Here is a 20214-nt window from a genome sequence, read left to right as displayed (position 1 = left end):
ACTGGCGACCTTGCCTGCCTGAGTTTGCCTGCTTTCTGCAAAGCCCGCTTTGGTCCAGAGAGAGTACCAGGGGTTCGAAGGTCACCAGCCCCAGCGCTTGCCCGAGGAGTCTGTGGATCCGGAGGACCAGGTTGAGTCCTGGCGGCTTACCAGCGCCGACCTCAGGCCAGCCTTGCCCTCCCAGGGAGAGCCGGTAACGCCGCGCACGCACCCGCACAGGTGCTGCCTGGAACCCCGCGCCCCGCCCCCACCACCACCGGGCTGAGAATGAAAATCTTTCTAATCCCCGTCTTGAGTTTCAGCTACCGCCCAAGACGGGACAGCTGGCCACTAATCCGGAGCTGCAGGGTCGAGCCCAGCCCCCCTTTCCCAACCCTGCCAGACCCGGGTGGAAGGGCAAGGGGTGTGGCCTATGCAAATAACATGCTAATCAGTTGCCTGCTACTAACACCTCCCACAGCTCCCATCTCTGGCAGGTGAAAGACTCAACTTCTCAGCCTGGCCAAGGGCCATCCAGGCCCTGGAGGGCAGTGTGCCTCTTTGCCCACCATTAGCACCTCTCTGAGTTCCTCATCAACAGCTGTACCAACCCCCTGAGTGACTGCTTGCAGCTTTTCTTCCCTTTGCTTTGCTCACCACCCGGAGGCCCTTTACCTTAGCTCCACATTCTTTGAATGCAAATTCCAAAGCCACCTCTGATTCCTCCTCCCTCTACTTTCACTCAGGGAGCAATGCTCTTCCAGCTAATGTTCCACACCCTGAAGTGTTCAGACTTCAGCCTTCCTTCTGGGTTATGGGTATCTTCCTCTTGGGAACATCTGCCAGGCCAAACCCAGCATTTCCCTGGGAAGGAGGTGCGCAGGGGAAGGTGTGTCCTGCCCCAGTGGACTCCTCCCTGGGCTTCTGGAGACAGATAAGGGTTGGAATTTCAGCTCTGGCTATGTAACCTCACTGAACCCTGAATCCCCCCAGCCAGCCCTGGGGATCCTGTCCCCACAGCCCAAGCTGCTTCTGGCATGACCCTGCTGACATGTCTCTTCACATGCCACATGGTGTCAGGCCAAAGATAACCAAGTTTATCTCAAATGCCTGGCCACTATCAAGCCCCAGACACCCAGGTATCAGCCCCCATCACACCAAACACGCCTCAACATGCAAAGTCATGCCACATGACATAACATCACCTAAAACAGTTTATGACATGACCTGCCGTAACTATCTGGCACGTCCAGACACAACCAGAGCAGGGCTTATAGAAAGGTCCCCCCTGGCCGGGGAGGCAGGCAGGGCGGTCTGGGCCTCCCCAGGGCCCTTGCAGTGGCTTCCAGCACTGCCAGCTCCTCTGCCTGTCGGGCTTCCATTAGTGCCACCTGCTGCTCCAGCTTCCGCCGTTGCTCTTCCTGCTTCCGGTGGGCACCACGGAAGGCCATGACCAGGGCACTGGAGGGAGTAGGAGGATGAGCCAGGAAACAGCCCCCCATTCCACCCAAGACAGGGGCTATGTACTCCCAGCCCCAGACGGGAGCTCTTTGAGATTGGGTCTTCCTGGGGTCCCAGAATCACTCAGCAGGGGCTGACACACATCAGGCACCAGAGGAGGTGTGGAATGGATTGAAGCTGCCATCCACCTTACAGGGGGGAAGCTGAGGCCCAGGGAGAGCCAGGGATGCTTCTGAGGTCACATAGGGGGACCTACCTGTGAGCTTTGCATAAATCACTGTTCAGCTCAGTACTCTGAGCACGTCGGGCTCGCCCCTTCTGAGCCACCTCTTCCAGCTCTTCCCGCAAGGACTGCAGCTGCTCCCGCAGGCCCAGAGCCCTGGTACAGGGATGGAGAGAGGGGGGCTCACAGCCATAGCCAATCTTGTCTTCCTTCCCTCCTCCCACCCACCTGCCCAAGATGTTTCCATGTGAACACAACTGTATGCAGGTGTATACCCAGCCCTGCACGGTATGCAACACCCCCACGGGCTCTCACATATTTCCCCTACCCAGGCCACATATCCCCCAGCACAGGACCCAGGCACACACCGGGTGAGTGATGCTGACAGTTCCTGGGCTAGCTCTTCTGGGTTCTGCACTTTGCTCACTTGGCCTCCATCAACAGCCCTGCTGCCACCAGGGACAGCCGGAGGGCCCTGTGGGACGCAGCAGGGAGGGTAGTGACACAGGCCTAGGCTGAGTGTGTGCTCAGCCCAAGTTGGACATCGAAGTTGCCCAGATTGTGGTGGCTACAGCCCCTGCTCTCACAGAGCCCCCACTCTGGTGAGATACCCCAATACGGGTACAGTACCCAATAAGGGTACAGTACCCAATAAAGGTACCTCAATAAGGTACAGGGGAATAAATAATATCTCATTTTCAGGCAGTCCACGAGGACTTCCTGGAGGAGGTGATGTTTGAGCTCAGACCTGTAGAAGGTTGAGGACTTAATTAGAAAGTGACTGGTGTTCCTGGCAGGGGCACAGCACTTACAAAGCCTTGGAGGTAGGAGAGATGATTCAAAGGAGGGTTCCAGAAGCTGCTAAGGCTTTAAGCAGAGGACAGACATGATTAGACAGTAACGGGCAAAAAGGAAAGCCTCAGGAAGGAAGCTGAAGGGGGAAAATGAATCGGCCTGGGGGTGGGAAGGAGGAGGCACAGGTGTGACTGGAAGACACTAAATCCCTTGGGGCTTATTGGGCTAAATACCCTCAAAGAAAGAAACGTGCAGCTTAAACATTCAACTCCTTTTTTTGTGTGTAGAAATGGAAACAGGCTCAAAGGGGGCTATGATTAACCAGGACCACATAGCCAGTAATATACTGCTATCCCTATCAGGTCCAGGCAGGGCCACTCACCTGGGACCACTCCTCTTCATCTCCACTGCTCCCGCCTCCACTGCTGTCTCCACCACTGCTCTTGGCCCCACCAGTCCAGAGCTTTGCGCGCTCCCAGCGCAGCTGCTCCAACAGGAGCACGTGGGCTGGGCCCTGGGCTCGGAGGGCAGCCTCCCGCAGCTCCAGAGCCCGCTTCTCCCGCCGCACCAGCTGTAGCCGAAGCATCAGGTCTGCTAGGGTCTCCTAAGAGACCAAGAAGAGGGTAGAGGGTTTGCACCTCTAGGGTCAATTGTTGGGGAAAATGAGGCTCTAGGAGGCGCCCACTGAGAGCAGGTCAGGCAAGAACCCCAGCCCTCGCCATGATCTTGCAAGATGGGAAATATCATCCATAAAAACTACAGCTGTAGAAATGGCAGTTCAGAGAGAGCAAGTAGATTAGACAAGGTCAAGTAGCAGTTCAGTGGAAGTGTCTGAGTCTCTCCAAATTCAGAACCTCAGCTTTCATGCCAGGTTATAACCCCCAGGTTATGTCCCCTGCCCCTATCTCTTTTCCATAGGAGGGGCATTTTGGAAAGCCAGATTGGAAGTCTTGTGAGAAACTGAATTCCAGAGGACGAATTCCTAATCATCCCTCAAAACCCCAGCTCCAACACTCCTCCCTCCAGGAAGCTTGTCCCCAGCCCAGCAAAACTCTCCCTTGCTAATTGGTCCCTGAATCACATCTCTCTCAGACTCAGCAAAGAGTTTGGTCCCACCGGGAAAGACTGACACAGTGGCCACAGCCCATGTGTACCCGTGTGGCCACCAGGTCCTCCTGGATCTGCATCTTCTCCAGCCGGGGCAGGGCTGGGCCAGGCTGGGTCCCCAGAATGGCCTGCACCATGGCTTCTGCACGGGGCACAGCGGACATGGGTGCCAAGGTGGGACCAGGCTCTGGGGGAATCTTCACCAGAGCACGGCATTCCTGAAGACGCTGGATGTAGCCCTGGAGCTGTATAGCCACCTCCTGTGGTGTGGGCCTATCCACACTGCTGCCCTCGGGGCTACAGGAAACAGAAGAGGGGCCTATGTCAACACTGCTGGACATGGTTGTGCTAACTTCGTGCCAACCCTGGTGGGCTTCATCAGCTTCCATCTTGCTGACCATCATGGGTCCTTCCTATGCCATCTATGCTGGGCATGGTCAAACCGACATGGTAGGTACCATAATGTAAACCCCAATGGGCAACATCAGCCGTCAATGATGAATGATGGATGAACACCATCATGCCGATGGGCACAGTCACTCATGTTATCATGGTGGATGCCATCACACCAACCCAATGGGGACCATCACTCAACTTGCCAACCCTGTCAGGCAGCATCATGCCAACGCCAGTGGGTACCAACATCAAGCCAACCCCATTAAGCTCCATCATGCCCTTTCTAATCAGTGGGCACCATCATCCATCTTCATGCCAACTCTGGTGGGTCCTATACCAACCCCAATGGCTGTCATCACTGTGCCAACGTTGTTGTGTAGCAACCAGCCAACTCCAGCAGGCCTCATACCAACCATAGGAGCCATACCAACCCCCAACATGTGGCCAGTTCTGGGAGCCCCATTTTCTCCAATCAGAGCCCCACTCATTGGCCCACCCAGTCCCCAGGGTTCCCAGGGGTACCTTGGACGTGGATCCTGCAGTATCCTTCCATCCATGGCAGCCTCCTCTTGCACCAGAAGCCTCTGAGCTTCCTTCTCAGCCGCCTCCAAGTCATCCATGAAGGTTTCTGCTCCTGAGTCTGCCTTCCGAAGAGTGAGCAAGGCCCCATATGCCTCCTCACAGTGTTCACTGTGGGACACCAGTTCTGAGCGCTCCAGGACACCCATCTTGCTGTGTAGGTGACATCCTCACTTGCTCCTGGACCCCTCACTACTCCTCCCACCCCCACTCCTGGGAGTTTGTAAACTCCTTCAGCACTTGGACTAAAATTGCCTTAAGGTAACTTCTGTGGTGAGGGAAAGTACTTTCCTGTGAGGACTCTGTCTCTCTCTGGGGATTGGGGCTATCCTCTGAGGACACCCATTTCCCTCCCAGTCAGTGATATCATGGGCAGGGTGCACTGACCTATACTGCAAGGCTAGACGCAATGCAGTGGCCTCAGCCTCCCGCTGGCCCAGCCGCATGCTGAGGCCCTCACACCGGCCCTTGTACTCCTGGAGCACAGCTGACAGCAGACGGTTGAAGCATTTGAGCTTCTCAATGTTCCTGCCTCCAGAGGTGGGGAAGAGGCAAAGTGAGAGGCCTTGAAGGGCAGTTAGAACCCAGTTGATTTCCACCTTTCCCCACCCCACCCCAAATCCAGCTCCAGACTCCTGGCTTTATAACCCAGCTGGGAGGCACCAGTGCCCTTATGAGCTCAGCATTTGTGGCTCTTACCCCTGGAGATGCTCCATCTGGGCTTCCATGATGTGCATCTCGGGGGCAAGGAGCTGGATGGGGAGAGACCCAAGCATCTGGGTGCTGGAATCACTCTGGAGGCGCCGGAGCAGGGGGTGAGCCAGGGAGAAGGGATCCTGCCAGAAGGAGGTGACTTGATTCACCCAGATTGTCACTGAGAGCCCAGCATCACGGGTTTAGGTCTTTTCCAACCCCAGAAGTTATTGGATCACATGACCAGGATTTGGGTCTCATGGCCCTGAATCCTAAGGATCTTAAGATCATGCATGATTTTCAGCTTCCCACACTCACCTGAGTGCCCCAGGTCTCCCCATCAGCCCCAGAGCTGCTGGAACCACTACCCGAGCCGCCTGCCTGGTCACAGGAGGGAGGTGGGAAGGGCTTCAGCCTCAGCAGGGAATCCTGCAGCTCCTGGACCTGTGGGGGAATGGGGGATGTCAGGCCTGGGTGCTCAAAGCACCCACCATCCTTCCCTAAGACCTGTTCCTGGAGCAGTGGCAAGAGCCCCAGGTGGAAGGTAGGACCCCCAGACACTCATCCTGCCAAACCCCTCCCTGTATAACCTTGCACAAGTCACTCAGCCATTCAAGACTTCTCTTTCCTTAGACATACAGATGGCCGACAGGTACATAAAAAGACGCTCAACATCACTGATCCTTAGGGAACTGCAAATCAAAACCACAATGAGATACCACCTTACATCAGTTAGAATGGCAAGCATCAAAAAGACAAGAGATAACAAGTGCTGGCGAGGATGTGGAGAAAAGGGAACCCTCATGCACCATTGGTGAGAATGTAAATAGGTGCAGCCGCTATGGAAAAAAAGCATGGCATTTCCTCAAAAGAGTAAAAATAGAATGACCACATGATCCAGCAATTCCACTTCTGGGTATTTATCCAAAAGAAACCAAAACACTAACTCGAAAAGACATCTGTACCCTCATGTTTATTGCAGCATTATTTACAAGAGCCAAGACATGGAAGCAACCTAAGTGTCCGCTGATGGATGAGATGGATAAGAAGATGTGGTATATACATTTATACAATGAAACATTATTCATCTGTAAAAAAAGAAACCTTGCCATTTGTGACAACATAGAAGGACCTTGAAGGCACTATGCTAAGTGAAATAAATCAGCCAGATAAAGACAAATACTGTATGACCTCACTTATATGTGGAGTCTAAAGTAAAACAAGGGAATTCCCTGGCAGTCCAGTGGTTAGGACTCAGTGCTTTTACTGCGGTCACCCGGGGTTCAATCTGATCGGGGAACTGAGATCCCACAAGCCGTGCGGCCCGGCATAAATCAATCAGTTGATCCATCAATCAATCAAAAATTTAAAAAATTGAACTCACAGATACAGAGAACAGGTTGGTGGTTGCCAGAGGCAAGAGTGGGTAAAGGGCTTCCCTGGTGGCACAGTGGTTAAGAGTCCGCCTGCCCTGATGCAGGGGACACGGGTTTGTGCACCAGTCCGGGAAGATCCCGCATGCCGCGGAGCGGCTGGGCCCGTGAGCCATGGCCGCTGAGCCTGCGCGTCCGGAGCTTGTGCTCCGCAACGGGAGAGGCCACAACAGTGAGAGGCCCGCATACCGCAAAAAAAAAAAAAGACTGGGTAAATTTTTTTAAAAAAGACTCCTCTTCCCCAGCTGGTAAATGTGCTCCACTCTGTAGGGAAATGAGCCCCACTCCTCATGCTGGGCTCCCGCAGCCCCAAGTCTCACCTCCTGTGTCCCTCCTACCCTGACATCCCCTGGGCTCTGGACTTGGACACAGAACTGTCCCTTTAATGCCCCGTGTGGGTGGCTCATGGCATTTTGAGCTGATCAAGGCCCAAACAGCTCTGGTCTCCCTCCCACCAAACCTACCCCTCCCGCAGGCTCCCTATGGCTCACTTCCAGTCTCCTAGGCTCCCAACCCAGGGCTCGTCCTCAACCCCTCTCCAGCTTTCACACCCCACCTGCCAGCTCCACCTTCAGCATCACCCAGAATCTGTCCACTTCTCACCACCTCCACAGCTTCCATCCCTTACATGTCTGGACCAGTGCCTCCTCCTGGATCTCCAAGATTCCAGCCTCTCCCTCCACTAGCTGTTCCTCCCACGGTGGCGAGAAGGCGCCTGTGAATGCCTGCATCAGGTCTCCACGCTTGCTTGCTCGGAACCCTCTGTGGCTCCCACCTCACTCAGAGCAAAAGCTCAAATCCTCCCTGCAGCCCGCAAGGCACTCCGGGATCTGCTCCCACCACGTCCGTACCCTTGTCTCCTCCTGCTCAGCCCCACACTGGCCTCCTCACTGTTCGTTGAACACAGTAATCACACTCCAACCTCAGGGCCTTTGCATATGCTGTTCCCTTTGCCTAGAATGCTCTTCCCCAGCTCCTTGCATGGTTCCTCCCTTGCCTCCCTGTGGTCTTCATTCAAGTGTTGCCGCCTCCTCACTGGGCCTCTCTGATCACCTTAACTAAGGTTGCAAGGGACCTTTGTCTCTTTGGGGTTCAGCAGCCAAGCCTCCACAAAAGCTTTACAAATGAACAAATGATTGAATGTGTCCTACAACAGGCCTGCTGAATCCCTCCCACCAGGGAGCCCTGGGAGGCAGGCCTGCCCCACTCACCTCCCTCTGCAGCATCTCCTTTTCAACCTGGAAGGCCTTCAGGGAGTTCTGTGTGCGGATCAGCTCGTCCTCACGGCTGCCCAGGGCCAAACGCAACCAGGCATTCCTTTCAGTCAATCGGGCTGCATCCCGCTGGCAGCTCCCAGCCTGCTCCTGCTCCAAGCAGGGCTTTGGTCCCCCCTCGCTTCTGTCCTTTGCCTCCAACGGCCCAGGACATCTTGGGGGCTGGTGGCGCCAGGCAGCAACAGCCGCTTCCAGAGAGCTCAGAGCTTGCTGGAGAGTCTGAAACACGTCAGGGGCTCTGGGTCCAGAGAGGACATTCTCCCTGTCCCGTGGGGCTGCCTCTGGGGCCTGGTGGGCTTCCTGGGCAGGCTCATAGGGCCCCTCGGGGGCTGCAGCACGTCCCCTGCTAGATTCCCCATCAACTTCTTTGTCAGTCCTGTGAAGAGGTGAGAGATGGAAAGATCTGGAAATGGGGTCATCTGGGGTAGCTAACACAAAGAGGCTTTGTAACAAGGCTGGGACTGCATCACGCAGGGCCTCGAAAGTCAGACTGAGGGCAATGGGAGCCATGGCATGTTTGTGAGTAGGGGAGGGACATAAACAGATCTATGGGTGGGAAAGATGTGCCAGGCCTATAGTGGGGGACACAGACCAAGTGGGCCTTACCTGCTCTCCAGGCCCTGCCCTTTGGCCTCCGCCTCAGGGCCCAGAGGCTCTGGCTTGCAGCTATCCTGAGATGGCACAGGGCCCGGCTCGGAGCTCCCACTGGCTGCCTCAGCCTCTTCTGAACTCTCTGCTACAGGGTCCAGCTCACCCTGCAAATGATCCCCAGAGCTGAGCTCTAAGCCAGGCAGGTCTGGGTCCTGGGGTCTCGCAGAATTGGGTGTGGCAGGGAGGGGGGACACTTACAGGCAGAGCGGCGTGCCTCCCTCGCCGGCTTCGGGGCCGTGTGGCCCTGGCACTCATTGTCATCCAGAAATCAGGGTCCCCTGAATCCTCCTCCTTCCTCACCCCCTAAAACCACCACCTGATCTCAGCTCAAAGCAAATGATAGCCTCAATTTCCTGTTCTGTGATATAGGCATTGATTTCACTTCTCTGAAAGGATCTTGAGTTATCAATGTTGATTTGAATGCCTCCCTTGACGGTCAGCTCACAACCTCTCAAATTTGCCCTCACCTCTTCTTTCTTTTCTGCCTCCTTTATTTTTCACTACCTCTTTGCTCCCCTTTCTCCCCTATATGGGCTTGGGACGAGGACTTCAACAGTCCTCTCTCCTCCCCAGGGCTCTCCTGAACCAGAGATTCCAATCCTGGGGTTTGGTCCCCTCAGCCCGCTCTAATTCCCTGTTCTTCTGGGGGCACCTTGGTCAGAAAACCAAGTCCCTGGACACTCTTGGGGTCACTCTGGCCACTGCCTACTCAGGCTTGGCCTGGCCAAGGCCAGCCTGGGAGGAGCCAGGAAACAGGAAGCCCACTCCCCGGCCATGTGACTTGTTATTGTGTAGTTTCCTCTTCAAGGACAGCGGCTTCCTCCAGCCCCAGCAGGAGGACATATGTCCAGCTCCCACTATGTCAGTCCCTCCTCGCCTCTGCTTCCAAGCCCGTGGTTCCTCCATCTCTGACCCTTGGATTTTATTTCTTGGAAGCTAGAATGCTCCCCTGGGCTGAGGCTCTCCATCTGGCTCCCCTGTGAACTTCTTTCCTCTGCCTATACCTTCAGTGTCAGGGTCAGAGTTCTCATTCCACTTCAAGTCACAGACAGACCTGGGATTGGTACCCCTGAGCAAGTGATGATCCCCTCTGAGCCTCAATTTCTATATCTGCCGACAGTGTCATGGGAGTTTGTTTTTTTTTCAAAACAAACAACTTTTTATTGAAGTATAGTTGATTTACAATGTTGTAGTAGTTTAAGGTGTAAAGCAAAGTGATTTTATTCTTTTCATTCTTTTTTTATTCTTTTTTAGGTTCTTTCCATTATAGGTTATTGCAGGATATTGAATATAGTTCCCTGTGCCATACATAGGTCCTTGTTTTTTTTTAATCTATTTTATATATAGTAGTATGTACCTATTAATCCCAAACTCCTAATTTATCCCTCCCTCCTCCCTTCCCCTTTGGTAACCATAAGTTTTTTTCTTTTCTTTTTTTGTCCCCCCTCCTTTGTTTTTTGGCCGTGCCACACAGCTTGTGGGATCTTAGTTCCCCGACCAGGGATTGAACCCAGGCCCTCACCTGGGCCTTCAGCGGTGAGGGTGCAGAGCCCTAACCACTGGACTGCCAGGGAATTCCCAGTAACCACAAGTTTGATTTTTATGTCTGTGAGTCTATTTCTGTTTTGTAAATAAGTTCATTTGTATCATTTTTTTTAGATTCTACATATAGGTGATATCATATGGTATTTGTCTTTGTCTACTCACTTCACTTAGTATGATAATCTCTAGGTCCATTTATGTTGCTGCAAATGGCATTATTTCATTCTTTTTTATGGCTCAGTAATATTCCATATTGTGTGTGCGTGTGTGTGTGCGTGTGTATACATATGTTCCAGTGTTATAGAAATTTTAACAAGCAATTTGCACATGGCCAGGCACCATCGGGAACTGAATCATAAGGCACCCTCCTTGTTCCCTACTACCTCTGACCATCCCATCTCTGTTTCCTCTGCCAGCTACTGTTTCTTCTCCATAAATGCTGGATTCCTCAGAGCCCAGATGGTCCCTACATCCTGCTCATTTTTCCTGCATCCACCTCTAAAGGGCCTCCTCCTCATCTCCATCCATAGTCACAGCCCAAGCCTCTCCTCCCCAACCTGGATACCAGCCCAGCTCCCTCCCTGGGCTCCCCAGCCATCCCTCCACACCCTTCCCCACCAAGGCCGCAGAGATCTCACTGTTCACCTACCTGGCTCATACACCCTCCATAGCTCCCCATTGCCCTTGGGAAACATTTCAAGCTCTTCAGCCTGGCATTCAAGGTCTTTAAAAAAATTATGCCTGCGGCTGGCACCAATGTGTACTCCACACTCTAGCCGCTATAACCTCCACTGTGAACAGCTGAAGTTTCTCAGTTCTCTCACACCCTGGTGCCTTTGGCCATGCCTTAACCTCTGCCTGAAACACACCTTCCTTGCTTCTGCACTTCTGTGTAAATTGTGCAGAGCCTGGGATAGCCTGAATCTTCCTGGTCCCACTGACAGAAGCTATGAGGCTGAATCTTCCTGTTTCTGTGTCCCCAAAGGTAGTAGCGAGAGAAGTTGCAATTCTCTGACTTCGGGGTACCCGGGGCATTGAAATTCTCATTCTTAGCTTCTGCTCTGGCCATATTAACCTGTGAGAGGTTCCACCACTCCAAGGCTCTTCAAAGCCTCCAGACTTTTGCCCAGGCGGTTTCTTCTGCCTGGAATGACCTTCCTCCTCTTGTTTTTCTAGCAAATTCTCCATCCTTCAAGGCTCATTTTCCACAGCCCCTCTGGGCTGTCACTGAACCAGAGCCTGGCTGATGTGGACAGGCTTAGCAGACTTTAACAAATAAAGAAACTGAGGCTCAGTTTTTAAATGGTTATGGAGCTGAAGGGAGAACTGTGCATGAAGAAGGAAGGGTGGTTTGAAATAGTTCTGGCTTAGCATTTTTTATTTTTTGCAAATATTTGTGAAATAAGGAGCAGAATTAAATAATTGGGAGGGCCCTTGGGCTCTGGACCTCGCCCACCTCTGCCGCAAAAACCCCTCACTGAGGTTCAGTCAACTCTATTAATCACCAATCAGCCCCACCTCTTCTAAATCCCACCCAACTCAGTCCCGCTACGTTTAATCCCACTGCAAACTAGGACTTCTCCATCTTTCTCAGACTGTCCCATTGAAAACCCAGCTCCACTCTGCCTTGTTACGGTAGAAACGCTGACCCGCGCAGTCCGAATCCGCCAGAAACATAAAAGCTCCGCCTTATCTGACTTTAGCCAATCACATTCCAGATCCCGCCCCCCTCAGCTCCTCTCCAGTCTATCACAATCCAAACCCCACCTCCTAGAACAGTATCAGCCTATCAGCTTCCAAGGCTCTCCAGCCTCGTCCCATACATCTCTCCTCTAGGCCTGCTGCCTGCTGAACTACATTTCCCAGGAGGCGTGGCGGCCGCGCCGTACCATTTCCGGCTGGCAAAGATGGCGGTTTCCTAGCGAGTCGGCAGCTGAGTCGGAGGGAGGCTCACGCTACGGTGAGCAGGAGTTGGGTGGTGAAAGCGTGCGGGATCCGTCCCTAGAGGCCCAACTTCCCTAGCTCCACAAATTCAGCCCCTCACTTGCCCTGAGGTTTCCGCCTTCAGCTCTGGTTTCTCCTGCAGTCTAGCCTCCATCCCTCTTGCTGCAGCTAAGCTGTGTTTTCCTTAGAGGTTGTGGGGACTGCAAGGCTCAGAGACCATCCCCGGCAGCCCGCACCCATTGCCCAGATGGGCAGACTGTTCCACTAGCGTCCTGTTTTTCCTCAAGGGAATTGTAATACCAGATCTGCTCCCCTTCCGTGTGCAGACACCCCCCTAGGCAGCCAGCGCTCCGCTGCGGAGGAGGGAACCCTAGAAGTTATTATTCTTTTATTCACCAAGACCTCTTCAGTTTCAGGTAACAAAAAACCCAACTCAATCTGGTTTAAGCAAGAAAGGGAATTTAGGCATAGCTGGATTCAGGTGCTCAGAAGTGTATCTGTCGTTTTTTGGGTCAGCATCATTACAGGCAAGCTCTGTTTTCCTTCTTGGAGGCAAAAGAGGCTCCTAGCAGCTCTCGACTTGTAACTTCCCATCTTTGCAACTCTGACGAGTTCCTTTTCTCTAACAGCACTATTGGAAGTCTCAGAGCTGCCCCTCACTGGCGTGTGTTGGGTCCTGTCCCTACCTCTGAGCCATTCACAGTGGCTCACTAGCCAAAATGGGGAGGGGAGGGGTTAGCCCTACCGAAAAAAAAAGGGAGACTGTTGTCTCGAGTCAGAGTGGATGCTGGGCTGATAAGTGTTAAAGGCACCCATCCTAGAGATGAGGAAACTGAGGCCCTGAGAGGAGTTACTCTTAGTAAGCGACTCATGCCCTGTTCTCCTGCCCAATAACCAAATGCTTTTAAAACCCCTAAGGGAAGGATCCTGGCTTCCCCCATACCTACTCCATCCAGCCACTCAGGAGCCATGGAGGTGGCGGAGCCCAGCAGTCCCGCTGAAGAGGAGGAGGAGGAGGAAGAGGAGCAGTCAGCTGAGCCCAGACCCCGCACTCGCTCCAACCCTGAGGGGGCGGAGGACCGGGCGCTGGGGGCCCAGGCCAATGTGGGCAGCCGCAGCGAGGGCGAGGGTGAGGCGGCCAGTGCTGACGACGGGACCGCCAACCCTCCCGGAGCCGGTCCCAAGCCGTGGCAGGTGCCTCCACCAGCCCCAGAGGTCCAGGTGCGGACGCCAAGGGTCAACTGTCCAGAGAAAGTGGTAAGTGAGGGGCTTGACCAGTGGCTTCGGGGTGTTAGGGAACCTTGGGTTACACATAGTCTTTTAGGATCCACTCTGGAAAACAGTCCCTTTGTTCTCGTCTCCTAGGGCTGCCACAGCAAGTTACCACAAACTCGGTGGCTTAAAACAACAGAAATTCATTTTCTCACAGTTCCAGATGCCAGAAGTCTGAAATGAACGTGTCACATTCCCTCTGCAGGCTCTAGGGGAGGAGGCTTCCTTGACTCTTCCAGCCTCTGGTGGCTCCAGTCGTTCCTTGGCTTGTGGCTGCATCACTGCAATCTCTGTCTCTGTCTTCACATAGCCTTCCCCTTTGTGTCTCCCAGTCTTCTCTTTTCTTTTATTCTTTCTTTTTTTGTTTGTCTTGTTTTGGCCGAGCGGCATGCGGGATCTTAGTTCCCTGACCAGGGATCGAACCCGTGCCCCCTGCAGTGGAAGCGCAGAGTCTTAACCACTGGACCGCCAGGGAAGTCCCCAGTCTTTTCTTTTATAAGCACACTTGTTCTTAGATCAGAATGAACTTATCTCAAGATCTTTACCTTAATTGCATCAGCAAAGACCCTAATTCCAAATAAATTCACATTCTGAGGTTCCAGGTGGATATATCTTTTAAATTTATTTATTTATTTTTGGCCGCATTGGGTCTATAGCTGCGTGCGAACTTCCTCTAGTTGCGGCGAGCGGGGGCTTCTCTTCGTCGTGGCGCGCAGACTCCTCATTGCGGAGGCTTCTCTTGTTCTGGAGCACAGGCTCTAGGCGTGCGGGCTCAGCAGTTGTGGCTCACGGGCTCTAGAGTGCAGGCTCAGTAGTTGTGGCGCATGGGCTTAGTTGCTCCGTGGCATGTGGGATCCTCCCAGACCAGGGCTCGAACCCGTGTCCCCTACATTAGCAGGCGGATTCCTAAACCACCGCGCCACCAGGGAAGTCCCGGGTGGATCTATCTTTTAGAGAGCCACAATTCATCCTACTATTCCCTTGTTTTTTTGTTTCTGTGTTGAATGTTCTCTGGTTTGTTTGTTCACTCATCAACCTGGACTCCTAGTTCAGTGCTCTTTTCCCTCAGCTGCCTCCTTCTAAAGTGGATGGCTTAGCTGGGAATTGGGAGTCATCATATGGCCTTTTCCAATGGGGCTGCTTGGAGAGGGCCAGCAGAGTGGCGTGGGGGCCTGCATTAATGTTCAGTTGCCCGGTGCTGCTAGTCACAGCTCTCACCACCCTTCAACTTCATTGCAGATCATCTGCCTGGACCTGTCGGAGGAAATGTCGCTGCCAAAGCTAGAGTCATTAAATAGGTGAGAGGAATATTTGGGGGCTTGAGCTTGCAGCTATGGCTAGGAAGGGCCCAGCCCAAAAAACACAGGGCTGTCTCTCTCAGACTCACCCCCGGGGCCTGGCGCTATTGGAGAGTAGCAATGATAACTGGTAATGATACAGCTGCGGCCCATTGGGGCTGTGTTCTAAGCACTTGAGAGCGATCACACGCCACCCAGGTCACAGCCATGACTCGGAAACTCCAAGAAGCAAAATGACTTGCCCGAGGCCTCCCAGCAAATGGGCAGAGCCAGATTCAGACCAATGCCTGGCGGACTCCAAAACCCTTGCCCCTGGGCAGCTAAGTCTCATTGGGGTCAGGTGGCAGGGCCTGGATGGGGCCTGAGGACGAGCCTGCCTTGCCCTCCCTGGCACTCGTGATGACCCGCGGCTGAGCAAAGGTGGGGTGCCTCCCACAGATCAGATGTGAGACCCAGGCTGCCCAGAGGGACCCATCGGAGAGGGCAAGAGCTGGAGGGGGGGTCAGCTAGGCTGGGTTCGCGGCTGGGCTCTGCTGCCCCCACTGCCGCATGACCTGGGCCTTAACTACCCGGTCACCCTCTGGCCCTCCCCAGCTCCAAAACCAATGCCCTCAACGTCTCCCAGAAAATGATCGAGATGTTCGTGCGGACAAAACACAAGATTGACAAGAGCCACGAGTTCGCGCTGGTGGTGGTGAACGATGACACTGCCTGGGTGAGGCTGGGGCAGGGCTGGGTGCCCTGGGGTCCCCTGGAGCTGAGGGAGCACCTCGCTGAGTCCCATGCTTCCCTGCAGCTGTCCGGCCTGACCTCTGATCCCCGAGAACTCTGCAGCTGCCTCTACGACCTGGAGACGGCCTCCTGCTCCACCTTCAGTATCCTTTCCACACAGGGAGCCCCGGGGAGCGGCCTGGCTCGGCCTGGCTCAGGTCTAGATCCCAGCTCTTCCACATCAGGCTTGGGCCAGCCACGTCTCTGAGCCTCAGTTTCTTCATCTGTAAAATGAGAGCCACAAAACCTCCTGCCCCACAGGGTCGCTGTGAAGATAAAGTCAGAATACAGAAGCAAAAACAGCTGATTTGGACTCGGGATGTCAAAAATGCATCCACCTGGGGAACACTTCATGAAGGGCCAAGTACACAGTCGGTGCTCAGCAAATGGCCGTATGTGACTGAAAAGTCACAATCATTGCTACAGCCCCTCCAACCTGGGCATAGCACATTTTATATTAACTTGAACATTAAAGGCTCACTGCAGCCCAGAACTTAAATATAATATGATCCCTGTGAGTTACAAAGAAAACAGTAATGAGGGGAGGGGGACAGGGGCACCCATGGCTCTCTCCATGAGGAGAATGGCCCTAGCCCTGAGGGAAAGGGGGCTTTGAATCAGTAAGGGCCTTCAGGGCATCTGGTGCCAGCCCCCTAGTTTATGATCTGTGCTGAGGGAAAACAGGCTCAGAGAGGGCAAGCGACTGGGACAGGGTCACACAGCGTGTGTCCTGGCAACCGGCTCAGAGGCACCTGTGCTCTCCCGGCATCAGGAGGGAAGCCACCCACCCCTGCCCACCCATGCGCTGCTCTACTCTCCTTAGCATTCCCACCAGATTTGGAAGGTCTCTTCAGCCTCATGTAAGTCCCCCATGGGGAAATTATTGTTCACCTTTGAAGAGAAGAACCCTTTCTGGGTAAAAGCTCCAAACAGCCCAGAAATAGTCCTTTAGGGAGGCCTAAAGCCTTCCTTTCTCACCCTTTCTCACTGGAACAATTGCTCACTTACCTGTCTGGAAGCATTTTTGCAAAAGAGGTTCCTTCTCAAATCTCGCCCTTTGTGTTATTCTCTGACAGCCCAGTGGTTCTCCACTACTTTCTTATTGATTGATTGATTGACTGACTGCTGCGCTGGGTCTTTGTAGCTGGGCGCAGGCTTTCTCTAGTTGCGGCGAGCGGGGGTTACTCTTTGTTGCAGTGCACAGGCTTCTCATTGCGATGGCCTCTCTTGCTGCAGAGCATGAGCTGTAGGCGCATGGGCTTCAGTAGTTGCAGCTTGCGGGCCCTAGAGCACATGGGCTTCAGTAGTTGCAATGCATGGGCTCAGTAGTTGTAGCGCGCAGGCTCAGTAGTTGTGGTGCACGGGCTTAGTTGCTCCGCGGCATGTGGGATCTTCCCAGACCAGGGATCAAACCCGTGTCCCCTGCATTGGTAGGCGGATTCTTAACCACGGGACCACCAAGGAAGTCCCTCCACTACTTTCTTTTTTTTTTTTTTGCGGTACGCGGGCCTCTCACCGCCATGGCCTCTCATGCTGCGGAGCACAGGCTCCAGACGCGCAAGCTCAGTGGCCATGGCTCACGGGCGCAGCTGCTCCGCGGCACGTGGGATCCTCCTGGACCGGGGCATGAACCCGCGTCCCCCGCATCAGCAGGCGGACTCCCAACCACCGCGCCACCAGGGAAGACCCACTACTTTCTTTTAACCTGGAGGCAGCCAACTTTTTCTTTAAAGGACCAGATAGTAAATATTTTTGACTTTGTTGGCCACATCGTTTCTGTCTTGGCAACCAGACTTTGCCCATTTTAATTAGAAAGCAGCCACAGGCCACAGGTACGCAAGTGGGCGTGTCCGTGTGCCAATAAAACTTTATTTGCAGGCACTGATTTGAATTTCACATTTCTGATTGTCACAAAATATTCTTTTGGTTTTCTTTCTTCCCAACCGTTTAAAAATGAAAAAGGTTCTTAGCTTGTGGGCCCAAGTAATCTAAGCCCTGTTTTTGCCAGCCCCTTGATGGTAGCCAAGGAGGTGGTTTTGCCCATCTCAGCAGATTTTGGAAGTGAATCTATGGGGTAAATTCCTAATGGAGAACAGGCTGGAACAAGGTGGTGTGTGTTTTTAATTTTGCTAGACTTTGCCAAAGCGCTTTCTCAGGAAATTAACCCTGTTTACCTCCCCCAGCACCGGGGTTGCTCGCACACCTGAAAGTCCTGCCCATCTGATAGGTGGGAAGAGGCCGCATCTTATTTTGCTGTGCTTTTCTTTTCATTCATTTTTAAACCATTCAGTATTCTTCCAGTAAATTTGTCTATTTGTTCCCTTTCCCTATTTTTCTAGGGGGATGTCGGCTTTTTTCTTGTTGGCGATCAGATTTGTTTTTTACATATTAAGGACATTAGCCCTCTGTCTGCCTAGTGCCCTGTACTCAATGTGAGAACCGTCTGTGGCTGAGTGGGCAACTGGGCAGTGACTTTGCATATAAGATCTGGTCCCTGCTTCAGAGTCTCCTGGGCTGGTAGCGCAGGTCCAGCTCAGCACCGTGATGGGGGACGCTCAGGGTGCTGAGGGTGGCCTGAGCAGGCCCTAGCTTTGGGGTCAGCGAAACCTCTGATGGAGCAGGAGAGGTCAGGCAGACAGGCGAAGCTGGGGAGGCGCTGGGGCAGAGGGAACAGCATGTGGGAAGGCTCAGAGGCAACAGTGAACTTGGGAGGGGTCAGGTGGGGCCTCACATATACGGTGAGGAGCTGGGCTCTCTGAGGGTGACAATAGGGGTGTGCTACCAGGGTGTGCTCTGACCTGTCCCCCATCCCTGCGGCGCAGCCAACAGAAGACCGAGCTGCCAGTCACAGAGAATGTGCAGACGATTCCACCGCCGTACGTGGTCCGAACCATCCTGGTCTATAGTCGTCCACCCTGCCAGCCCCAGTTCTCCCTGACGGAGCCCATGAAGGTGAGGGAGGCCTGGGAGAGGGAGGGATGCCTACAGCCAGCAGGATGGTGGTTAGACACTAGGAGGGACTTCCTGACCACAGGAGCTGGGGTGCCTAGAGTCAGGTTCCCAGAGTCTTGGGCAGTAGCTGGGAAATTGTGATCATGGGGGCATGGGGTGACCAAAGTCCCAAAGGCTAGGTTTCTTCCCCTGCAGAAAATGTTCCAGTGCCCGTATTTCTTCTTTGATGTTGTTTACATCCACAACGGCGCCGACGAGAAGGAGGAGGAGATGAGTTGGAAGGTGAGAGGCTGCTGTGGGTGTGGGTGGCAGGCGGATGTAGGTGCAGATGGGATGGCTCCGAACCCACCTGCCCTGGCCTTGAGGGAAAGGGGGGCTTTGAATCACTAAGGGACTTCAGGGCATCTAATGCCAGCCCCCTAGTTCATGATCTGTGCTGAGGGAAAACAGGCTCAGAGAGGGCCAGCAACTAGGCCAGGGTCACACAGTGTGTCTCTGACAGAGTGGCACCTGGCAATAGGCTCAGAGGCACCTGTGCTCTCCTGGCATCAGGAGGAGGGAAGTCACCCATCCCTGCCCACCCACGCACGGCTCTGCCATTAGTCTTCTCTTTAGCGTTCCTGGTCCTGCTGGATCATGGTCATTCAACTTCCATTTCCCACATGTCTTCAGTGAACTAATGGGGCTGTTGGGACAGTGGCCCATGAGTATGTAGGGTCCTGTCCACTTCATCCCCAGCATCCCCTGCTTCTCTCTCTTCCTGCCTTCGCTTTCTCTGTGTCCTCTGCCTGGAGCACGCTTCCCTCCCTGCCTTGCCAGGCTCTGCTGGTCCTTTACATCCCAGCCCTGAACTAGTTGTGGCATCTCGAGTCGGCCACTTAACTCTCTGAGCATCACTTTACCCAACTGTGAGCAGAGGGGGTTGAGCCCAGCTCCTACTTATACTTCAGTACCGAAACGGGAAGTCCCTACTTGGAGAAAACTTCCCTGCTCCTCAAGGTAGATCAGCATGGGGGCTGAGGTCATTGTATCCGACTGTGCCTCTCCAGACTAGGGGCTCCAGCACTGAGACCTCTTGGGGTCCCTAGCACTGAGTGGGTGGCAGGAAATGTTTGCTGAATGTGGGAATGTTTTCTCGAAAACTCCTCTTTACCCTTCGGAACCCATTCCTGAGGCCCCCTCCTGGGAGGCCCTCCAGGACAGGGAGGGCCTGTCAGGGGAACCTCTGCCTGAACAGCCCTTCCTTGGCCCCATAGGACATGTTTGCCTTCATGGGAAGCCTGGATACCAAGGGTACCAGCTATAAGTATGAGGTGGCGCTGGCTGGGCCAGCCCTTGAGCTGCACAATTGTATGGCCAAGCTTCTGGCTCACCCGCTGCAGCGGCCCTGCCAAAGCCACGCCTCCTACAGCCTGCTGGAGGAGGACGATGAAGCCGCCGAGGCTGAGGCCACTGTCTGAACTGTCCCTGTACATCCAACCTTCTAATACGATGAGACATTCGGCCCAGAATGCTGGTTCTCACACTGGGCTCTGTGGGACCCCCAGAGGGAGGTCTAGGAGGTATCCAAGGCACCTGGGGAGCCCTGAAGGGAACCTAGGATTCCAGGAAGCATCCCAGGGACTCTGGACACCCATTCCCTGTGTTTCTTTCCCAGCCCATATCCCACTCCCAGTTTTTCAGTTGTGATTCTTGTTGTGCCCTGTGTGATTTTTGCCATCAAAATAAAAATCTGAGAATCCCTAACCCAGGTCCACAACGATCAACTTGTGTTAATTGGAATCTTTTTCGTTGCAAGTGACAGAAAACCCACCCACTGAGCAGAAAGGAGAATGGCTTGGTTC

At 53.8% G+C, this 20214-nt stretch overlaps 2 protein-coding genes across 7 annotated transcripts; one reads left to right on the top strand and one right to left on the bottom strand.

Annotated features, from left to right (window-relative positions):
* Positions 1-1175: 1175 nt before the first annotated feature.
* On the bottom strand, positions 1176-9305 carry USHBP1 (USH1 protein network component harmonin binding protein 1). Its single transcript, XM_032629068.1, has 12 exons — positions 8790-9305; positions 8547-8695; positions 7878-8316; positions 5552-5677; positions 5240-5376; positions 4928-5068; positions 4484-4651; positions 3613-3862; positions 2841-3062; positions 2032-2138; positions 1697-1819; positions 1176-1440 (listed from the first exon to the last, which is right to left on the bottom strand). The coding sequence occupies exons 1-12, from the start codon at positions 8850-8852 to the stop codon at positions 1251-1253; spliced, it is 2115 nt and encodes a 704-aa protein (XP_032484959.1). The 5' UTR covers positions 8853-9305; the 3' UTR covers positions 1176-1250.
* A 2633-nt stretch (positions 9306-11938) lies between these two features.
* On the top strand, positions 11939-20130 carry BABAM1 (BRISC and BRCA1 A complex member 1). Of its 6 annotated transcripts, none has more exons than XM_032627169.1 (10): positions 11978-12093; positions 12365-12493; positions 12996-13334; positions 14589-14647; positions 15242-15362; positions 15444-15522; positions 16254-16278; positions 18241-18370; positions 18566-18652; positions 19627-20116. In XM_032627169.1, the coding sequence occupies exons 3-10, from the start codon at positions 13047-13049 to the stop codon at positions 19828-19830; spliced, it is 993 nt and encodes a 330-aa protein (XP_032483060.1). In that variant the 5' UTR covers positions 11978-12093; positions 12365-12493; positions 12996-13046; the 3' UTR covers positions 19831-20116. The 6 variants fall into 6 exon arrangements, with proteins under 6 accessions (XP_032483059.1, XP_032483060.1, XP_032483063.1 ...); XM_032627167.1 differs by having other exon boundaries at positions 11980-12093; positions 12404-12493; positions 19627-20129; XM_032627168.1 differs by lacking the exon at positions 12365-12493 and having other exon boundaries at positions 11939-12093; positions 19627-20130.
* Positions 20131-20214: the final 84 nt, after the last annotated feature.

This window comes from Phocoena sinus, chromosome 3, assembly GCF_008692025.1.
Source record: "Phocoena sinus isolate mPhoSin1 chromosome 3, mPhoSin1.pri, whole genome shotgun sequence".
Classification (NCBI taxonomy): Eukaryota; Metazoa; Chordata; class Mammalia; order Artiodactyla; family Phocoenidae; genus Phocoena; species Phocoena sinus.
The sequence above is the reverse complement of the archived record's forward strand: the minus strand, read 5'-3'. Positions and strand labels throughout refer to the sequence as shown.